Below are 9,223 nucleotides of genomic sequence, written 5' to 3'. Positions count from 1 at the left end.
GCAGTGCTATGTTCGGTCTTGTCTCGGGCGGGGCCCAGTGAGGGGTTGATTGCTTGTTCGCGGGCCCAATTATGAGTGACCCGTGGGCCCGGGCGCCCTCTGCCCAATGGGCGTGTTTGGTTTGGTTGGGAGGGCAGGCAGCGCATTGAAGCGCGCGTATGATTTGCTGCTTCCGTCCCTCTCCTCTCCTACCGCTGGCAGCAGCGGATGCTACAGTGCCCCCCCGCTCCTGCTGTTGCTCGCGTCAAGGGGGCGGAAGGCAAGGCAAGAACAAGAAAAGCTGGCTACGCACCGCAGCAGTGGCCGCTGGCTGGCTGGGGAAAGCGCACCCCGCCTGTACTACTCCCACGCAAGCAGCCAAAGGGAACAGTTTGGTTGATCCGCGCTTTGGTCTTGGTGAAAACTGATAGTCCTGCAAACCAACCATTCTATTTTTGAGAATTACTGTCCTGTTTACCACTACTGGAGTACTCACGCAAGCGATGTGGCGGGCGCACGGGCGCATTGATTTGAGCATTTAGGAGCACGCAGCAGAAGCGGTCGTGCAGCAGCAGTAGCTGGGGCTGCGAATGCCCACTGTGGAGGCCACTTCGTTCTAGTACATATTACATTTATTAAGCGACTTAATCGCGCTGCACATGGAATGTCTTCTACTCCTGCTCCCCGGAGTGGTCAGTCAAACCGAGTACCATCCCCAGCCAGGCACCGCGCACTAGCGCCCGCCTCCTCCAACCAACCAGGGCCGTCGCGGTAAAAACCGTCTCCCGCCCGCCCCGCAGGCCGCGCCAAGACACGGACCGAACTGGGGAGGACGGAGAGGGCCGCGGGCACGTACTGGCGCTGCCACGGGCGCCCACTTCCTGGACGCGACGCCAAGAGGCGGGCGGGCGCTGTCTATTTTTACCCGTGCCGCTCCACCCCTCCTGCCGTCGCGCTCGCCCTTCACCTGGTCTGGTCTCCCTGCCCTTTCTCCTTTCGCTTTCACGGCGGCTCCTCACCATCGCCCTACCCCTCCAGCGGGCACAGGCCGCAGCTAGCTAGCCAGAGCCTTCTTTTTCACCTCCGCCCGCGTCGTCTGCCTCTTCAGTCTTCACGGTCGATTTCAGTTCCCCGGTCTCGCCTTTGCCGAAAGAAAGGCACCCGGAACCCAACGACAGCGGCAGCGGCAGCAGCCAGCAGTCGATTCCGGGAGGGACGGGCCGGGGCAAAGCTGGGATGAGGGGATGAAAAGGGGGAGGAATAAAAAGGCCGGGGAGGAGGCGAGAAGGCTACAGCGGCGGCAGGGCAGGGGCAGCAGCAGAGCGCAGGCAGGACCGCCGCTCGGAAAGTGCGGAGCCGTTTCCCCTCTAGTAGCTGCTCTACTTGACTCCGTCCACTCACCCCACGTCCACGCTTCCTCGCGCTCTCTCCAGTTCAGGCTGCCAGGTGCTCCCGATCGCGTCGCTGCTAGCGCGCGCGATCCCCGAGGCGGGGGGAGAGGGGGTAGGAGGCCGCGCGCTCGCCATGTCGTCCGCCGCGGGCGGGTACGGCGGCGGTGCGGGGAGCGGCGCCGAGCCCCACTGCCACGGCCACGGCCACGGCGACTTCATGCTGCACCACCATGCACAGCATATCGCCGCCCAGCAGCTCTACCACGTGCCGCAGCACAGCCGTCGCGAGAAGCTACGGTTTCCGCCGGACGACTCGCCCCCACACGCCTCCGCTTCCGCCCCGCAGCAGCAGCACGCCGGGGTGGCCTGGCCGCCTCCGCCGCCGCCGCCGGCGTTCTACTCCTACGCGTCCTCCTCCACGTCGTCCTACTCCCCGCACAGCCCCACGCTGGCGCAGGCGCAGCTCGTCGTGGCGCACGGCCTCGCCCCGCCGCCGCTCTCGTCGCAGATCCCGACGCAGAACTTCGCGCTCTCGCTCTCGTCCTCGTCCTCGAACCCACCGCCCGCGCCGCCCCCGCAGCAGAGGAGGGCGCACGCCGCGCCCTCGGCGCCCTTCGGGCCCTTCACTGGCTACGCGGCCGTGCTCGGGCGCTCCCGTTTCCTCGGCCCTGCGGAGAAGCTGCTCGAGGAGATCTGCGATGTCGGGGGCGCCGCCTCGCACGTGGACCGGAGCGTCTCCGACGAGGGCGTGCTCGACGCTGATCCGATGGAAGCCATCGATCACGACATGGACGGCGCCGACCGCGCCGCCTCGGACGCTGGGCCAATCTCCGGCGCCGAGCAGCAGTGGAAGAAGACTAGGCTTATCTCCATGATGGAAGAGGTGAGCTCTGGCTACCTTGTTTACAGGAGTTTCTCGTGCTATCTATCCTCCATGGTGTATCCATCTTTCCTTCGCTTGTTTCGGAATTGCAATTATCGCTCTCTCTGGGTGGAGAAGAATCTTGCTTATACAGGTCACATCGCCACTGCAGTTGAGGCCTGCTTTTGTTCACTGTAGTTGCATGTGCTTTTGATTTGATGATGATTTCCTCTGCTGTTGATACTCGCGGTACATCTTTTCCCAGTTTTCTTTTCCTCTATGCTCACTTACGTGGTTGTGAGCTTTTACAGTTCGTACTGTTCATAGAACAGTCGTGTTCGTTCTAGAAATATTTTGATCGGTTGTCTAGCAGTAGAAAATGCTTCGGTGGTAATCTACATGAAATTATAGGAGTAAAAAGAGGTTGACTGCTTTCATCTCTCTTTCTAATGTCACGAGGCGAAAAAAATGGCGTCACCTGTTATGTCTTGTGATGATTCGTCGTGGCTTAGCTCTTCGTAGCCCCTGCGACCGCAAGCAGGCAGCAAGCTTCCACGTACAAATGTGTCTAGCTTCCATTTTCGGAACCCTGAATAGGCGATTGGTTTTTTGCAGAGTTCTTTAATGGCATCTCGCTTCCATAATTGGGAAGCAGGCCTGCTTGGTTGATGTCATGTCTTCATGCAAACAAAAGCGCCCGCTACTTTTCCTAACTTGAGTTTCTTCTTTGCTTAAGAGCTGTCTAATGTAGATGATTCCACCTCTCGAGTAAGTTGTGGTTCCAATGAGTAAGAATACTCTCTTTTTTCCCTAGGTTTGCAAGAGGTACCGGCTGTACTACCAGCAGGTCCAGACAGTGATCAACTCGTTCGAGACCGTGGCCGGGTTCAGCAACGCTGCCCCATTCGCGGCGATGGCGCTGAGAGCCATGGCGAAGCACTTCAAGTGCCTGAAGAGCATGATACTGAGCCAGCTGCGCAACACCAAGGTCGCTGCCGGCAAGGAGGGGCTCAGCAAGGACATCGTCATGTTCGGGCTCGCTGGCGGCAGCGCGGCTGCCCTCCAGAGAGCTAGCAGCATGGCCGCCTTCGGCCAGCCGCACAACATCTGGCGGCCACAGAGAGGGCTGCCGGAGCGCGCAGTGTCTGTCCTCCGCGCTTGGCTCTTCGAACACTTCCTGCACCCGTAAGTCGCCTTGCCCGTATTATGAACTGTTTGTTTAATCCAAATGCTATTACGTACTGTATCCTGCGCTTGTTTCAAGACATGATAGCTAAAAGGATGATTAGTGTTCCTTTGGCTAAAAGGGGTCTTCACATTGATGGTTGGGATTCGAGCTCAATATCAATATTAGATGGCTGATGGGGTATTGGAGACCTGTCAACTTGACCGTTCATGATGAGTTGCTGTTTGTTGAACATGGTGCCATGATGCATTCTAAAACGATGATTTGTGATTTGATACATGCATGGAGACTATGAGATTAGATGTTTTGGTGGCACCACAGCAAGCATTCCTGTATGTCCGAATCATTGTGTTGAACATGCGTGATAGAATGCATGGCTTCCAAATCATTACGATGGAGCTTGTAACATGATGGACCGTCAGGCTTTATACCTGTGCGCGAGCTGCATTTTTAGCTGTACACATCATAAATATGTTGGAACTACCAATTTAGTGGATCTAAGGCCACTGCTGCAATCTTTGTTAGATAGTACTCATGACTTCGAAGCATCCTAAGGCGTCCTGATCTTTAGTTTGGTAACAGACCCTATTTCTGATGGGTATGGTAGCACAATCATCCATAACTTGAAAGTGAGGGTTACTTGCAACCAAATTAATAGAGTACCAACCTACGGTAAACACTATGATTAATTAGTTTGATCTGCAGATTAAGGCTTGTTTTCATAGTACAATCGTTTCACATGATGTATGATCTAAAAGTTGAAATTATGTATCAACTGTTACATCAAATTGAATGGTACAACCTCTAGATGTTGAATGGCTGATAATTTGTCACTTTAGAGCCAGTATATCTGTAGTTCAGTCAGTTGTTTAATTATTGCTTCCAGTTTTTCCTGATCTATGGTCGAAAAAGGTTTCCCATCCATCGTTAGTCAATTTTGTCCTTTGTTTAGATACCATATCAATCAGTGGTACCTCTTGTCAGCTTCGACATATCACATTGCTCAATTGTGGAAATAACGTAGCAATGAGAAGCACTTGACCACAACGATTGTCTTAGATGTGCTGATCTAATCTTCGTTTTAGTTTCTTATACATTGTCAAATTGCGTGTTGTTTGTTTTTGTACACCTTTGTTGACTACTGATTTCTACTTTAACTTTTGACGAGCTTCAAAAATACTGTATCCGTCACATTTTGATTGTCCAATTATCCAGATATCCTACTGATGGAGACAAGCAAATGCTTGCTAAACAGACGGGTTTAACACGGAACCAGGTAAATAGCCATGGTACTTGTATTTTGGTATAGACAAGATGGTCATGTTTTATATTTGTTGCATTAATTGTTGTGTACTAGTTTCATCTAGGTTTGGTGGATCTTGTATTTTGTCTTTGAAACTTTCTGATAGCCTGTGGTAACACTCGTCCAGGTATCAAACTGGTTTATTAATGCAAGGGTTCGTCTTTGGAAGCCAATGGTGGAGGAAATCCACAACCTCGAGATGAGGCAGGTGCACAAACACCCTGTTCTCGACAAGGGACAGCACGTGTTGCATCACCAAACCCAGCATTCGTCTGAGAGCAGTGGAAAACCCTCTGATCCTTCCGACTCTCATCTCGGCCAAAGCAGCAGCCTCACTAGGAACCACAACATCCCTGCGTCCCAGGGTTTTGCAGATGAGCTCTCCGAGATGTCCCACTCTATTCAGCAGGGGCAGGTAACCTTTGCATACAATGGGCTGTCGACGGCACACCACAGCCTCGCTTCGTCGCAGCACCACCAGCAGGCAGGGCCAATGAGTGGCATTGGTGGTGCGGGGAACGGTGGCGTCTCCCTCACCCTTGGCCTCCACCAGAACAACAGAGTCTGTATTGCCGAGCCACTCCCGGAGTCCCTCCCTCCCAACCTCGCTCACCGTTTTGGGCTGGAGGAGGTCAGCGACCCCTACATGATGGGCTCTTTCGGAAACCAGGACCGGCATTTCGGCAAGGAGATGGGTGGCCATTTGGTGCATGACTTTGTTGGCTGACATGGCTGCGGCTGCTGCTGCTGCTGCCATTGTTGCTTATGGTCAGCTGAGCTGAGCTCAGCTTGCTAATGGTGCACAAGCATGTATTTGTACCACTACTAGTATGTTAGAATGGTATATAAGTGTATCACTTGGTGGCTTTGGCTTGATCAGTTTGAATCAATTTCTCGGAGAATGGTGAAAAAACATTGCTGAGTCGGCTAGTCCTTATTGGCCAAGGTGTGCTGTTCAAATGCTATTTGACTTCCTAGGCTAAGGCCTTGTTTAGTTCACTCTGAAAACTAAAACTTTTTCCAAGATTTCCTGTCACATCGAATCTTGTGACACATGCATGAAACATTAAATATAGACGAAAACAAAACTAATTTCACAGTTTAGCTGGAAATTACGAGACGAATCTTTTGATCCTAGTTAGTCCATGATTGGATAATATTTGTCACAAACAAACGAAAGTGCTACAGTACCGAAATCTTTTCACTTTTCGGAACTAAACAAGACCTAAAGATGAAGAGTTTACGTTCCCGAACACTTGTTTGGCCTGAATTGAGATTTAGGCCTTGTTTAGTTTGTAAAAATTTTCAAGATTTTTCCGTCACATCGAATCTTTGGGCGCATGCATGGAGCATTAAATATAGACGAAAATAAAAACAAACTGCACAGTTTATCTGTAATTTGTGAGATGAATCTTTTGAGCCTAGTTACTCCGTGATTGGACAGTGTTTGTCAAATAAAAACGAAATGCTACGGTAGCCAAAAACAAAAAATTTTCGAACTAAACAAGGCCTTAACTAAAGATGAATACATTGTCTCCTGAAGCCAAGTGAGCTTAACGTGTTGCTGAATACAGATATTCCCAAGCGGCAGGATTTTTTTAAAAACCTTGTTGCTCCTGTTTATGGTCAAAAGTGGGGATGATGCTACTGTAGTACAACTGTATATGCTTACTTGTCCCCGTACCCCGACGCCCCGTACCCGTAGAACAAGACCAACTGGTCTAGGTGTTTCAGCTTTGATTTGGTAGCCTTTTGTGTATATTAAACTAGTATAAGCATGCAGGCATTTGAGTGCATTTTGTATCCTTGTATGGGGTAGCCTCCTAAAGCTTGGACAAAAGTATGATTTGCCCACTTGTTAACGTTTACTAGCCCGGTTTGTGACGTTAACAAACTATGTTGGGTCTGTCAGCTGATGATTGGCTTGCCTCCTGATCTATGGGTTAAATTATTGCAACTAACAGCACCTCAAATGGCAAGATCTGATGGATCCTGCTTTGTCTTGGTCTTGGACAACGCAACCACGCTGCCTGTCATGTGTCATAGGAAGATTCCTATAAAAACCCTTGAATTTCATAGAAATCCTGTACTCCCTCAATCCCATAAGGCCATAAGGGCGTCCTCAACAGCTGATGAGCGTGCTACCTACCTAACCAATTAGAGAGAGAGAAGACCACAAAACTATTTCAGTCACTGACACATTTACTGCTATCCTACTTTTCATTATTTATTCTTCATTACGCCTTCATGTCAGCTACCAATTTGGACGCCCTAATATTTGATGTTTTATTTGGGCATGAGAATTGAGAAGTGAAAAGTATGATGCATAAAAAATAAGGAGAGAGACAGCAGTGTTTCTCCATTTACACTTTGCTCCCTCCTAGGAATTCAACAAAATCACTCCACTAGAAAAAGGAGCGGAAGAACCAGGAACTGTGCTCTTTCAAACAGAGCAAGATCTACGTGACACTTGTGATTTTGGGCCTTGTTTAGTTCCAAAAAATTTTACAAAATAGAAATAGTACCACTTTCGTTTGTATTTGACAAATATTATTCAATTATGTACTAACTAGACTCAAAAGATTCATCTCGTCAATTTCAACCAAACTGTGCAATTAGTTTTTATTTTTGCCTATATTTAATACTTCATACATGCGTCTAAAGATTTGATGTGTCGGAGAATCTGAAAAATTTTGCAAAATTTTTTGGAACTAAACAAGGCCTTGGCCACTATAGAATTGTCCGTGGAGCTAGACTTGTGTGGCTGGCTCCATGCACACGATGTTTTCTTGCTTGGAAGGAGTCCATGGACGTCAGGGACGGCTGCCAGGAGCCCAGGGCCCTCTCAAAGAAGGCCTTGTTTAGTTACCAAAAAATTTTGTAAAATTTTTTAGATTCTCTATCATATCGTTACCCAAGACATCATAAAGAGTGTTGTTATTGCAGCAACAGTGACGTTCGCTCCTTCCCGTACAAAGATACTCCAGAAAAAGAAAGGTTCACCGCATCAACTAGATTAGCACGAAACTGGAGTTGCGGCATGAGTTGATTGGTGGATTAGTGATTGGGTTATCTTATCTCCCAGCTCTCTCGCTCACCATTTGCTTCCTTGTCCAGGTACATGCCTCTCGAAAGCAGGCTTTGTTCTGTCCCCCAAAACCATAATTACCTTTTTTTTTTCTTTGCACGTAGGAGTATCTCCGACCGGGAGCCTCCAGCCAGACACCATCGGCAGCGTGGGCACGGCCAGCCCACATAAAGCACATGATAAAAAGCGAGAGCTCGCCCAAGTGGGGCTCTCTGTAATCCAATGGCCTGGCTGATTCTCGTTAAGCATATGCTGTTTCCAGTTTCCACGCTAAGATATGGGTGATCCGATCCCCCGTTGCGTTGCTTCTTGGATTTGGAATGGCTTTAAAAATGCCCGCTGGATTTGGTTCACCCAAAAAAAAAGTTTAAGATTCTCTGTTATCTCGAATTTTGTGGCACGTGTATAGAACATTAAATATATATAAAAATAAAAATTAATTATTTGTCTATAAATTATAGGACGAATTTTTTAAATCTAATACTTATGATTGTTAAATAAAATAAAAACTTTTTACATCTAGTTTGTCTGGCATGGCATCCCTCCATCCACCAGTGTCGGTCTCGGCCAATCCGGTCGCAAACAAGCCAGTGGTGGTGGGGCAGTGCAGCTGCCGATGCTCTCTGTGCCGCGGCCGCAGCTGCTACCACTACCCACCACTGGCACTGGCACTGGCACTGGCACATCACCTGCTTTTGTCTCGGAAATGACAGGCTCATACAGTACTGTTTTGCAGAATAATCGCCGCTCCAAATGGTCATGGGATGCGGCACCATCGCTTTCCCATCACGCACGCCCCTCGACTGGACTGCTAGGTGCGGACTGCCGCTGGCTGGGGACATCGGGCTTTTGTTGTGGCGTCGTGCTGCTCTTTTCAGGTGTCGACCAATGATGAGCTAATCCGGCTCTGTCATCGGCACATCGCCGGGTAGCCTCGTAGGAGTACTACCATCCTGCACTCGGCGCTTTCTAGGAGTGGTCGCTTGAATGCTTGATTGAATGTTCGAACGGGAATTTGACGGCCAGAATGAAGTTTTCAACTGGTAGGGACTCATCAACAGAACGAAGGCGCAGAAATTTGGGTCTTCCAAGGTATCAGAACTTGAGAAACGACACTAGTCGTCCTTTTTCCTCATTACTACTTGAGTCTTTTTAGCAACAAATAAGAAGCATCAGCATAAACCAAATTTCACTATTTCAGCGAAGCAAACATATAAAAAGTAGTGGGCAATTATACAAAGTCAATTTCGCTAAAAAATTAATAATGTATGAAGACATTCCACTTCCACCTCATGGGCAATGGACGCAATTTTCCATGCACAACAATGGGATTGCTTGGAGAAAGTTGTTAGCAATTGTTTTACCATATATTTAACACTTGATACTTAGAAGGTTGATAAGATGTTTGAGTTAG

The 9,223-nt window shown here is 49.1% G+C and overlaps 1 protein-coding gene across 1 annotated transcript; it reads left to right on the top strand.

Annotated features, from left to right (window-relative positions):
- Positions 931–5,735, top strand: LOC8058906 (BEL1-like homeodomain protein 9). The gene is made up of 4 exons (XM_002458717.2): positions 931–2,253; positions 3,047–3,417; positions 4,634–4,694; positions 4,849–5,735. The coding sequence occupies exons 1-4, from the start codon at positions 1,504–1,506 to the stop codon at positions 5,446–5,448; spliced, it is 1,782 nt and encodes a 593-aa protein (XP_002458762.1). The 5' UTR covers positions 931–1,503; the 3' UTR covers positions 5,449–5,735.

This window comes from Sorghum bicolor, chromosome 3 (genome assembly GCF_000003195.3).
Source record: "Sorghum bicolor cultivar BTx623 chromosome 3, Sorghum_bicolor_NCBIv3, whole genome shotgun sequence".
Lineage (NCBI taxonomy): Eukaryota > Viridiplantae > Streptophyta > Magnoliopsida > Poales > Poaceae > Sorghum > Sorghum bicolor.
Note: the sequence above shows the minus strand (reverse complement) of the source record. Positions and strands in the feature narration are given on the sequence as shown.

Excerpts from the sequence above, each read along its gene's own strand:
- LOC8058906 (XM_002458717.2), top strand. The coding sequence starts at position 1,504 with ATGTCGTCCGCCGCGGGCGGGTACGGCGGCGGTGCGGGGAGCGGCGCC. Across the intron at positions 2,254-3,046 it reads TTATCTCCATGATGGAAGAG|GTTTGCAAGAGGTACCGGCT; the intron begins GTGAGCTCTGGC and ends TTTTTTCCCTAG. Across the intron at positions 4,695-4,848 it reads CGGGTTTAACACGGAACCAG|GTATCAAACTGGTTTATTAA; the intron begins GTAAATAGCCAT and ends ACACTCGTCCAG.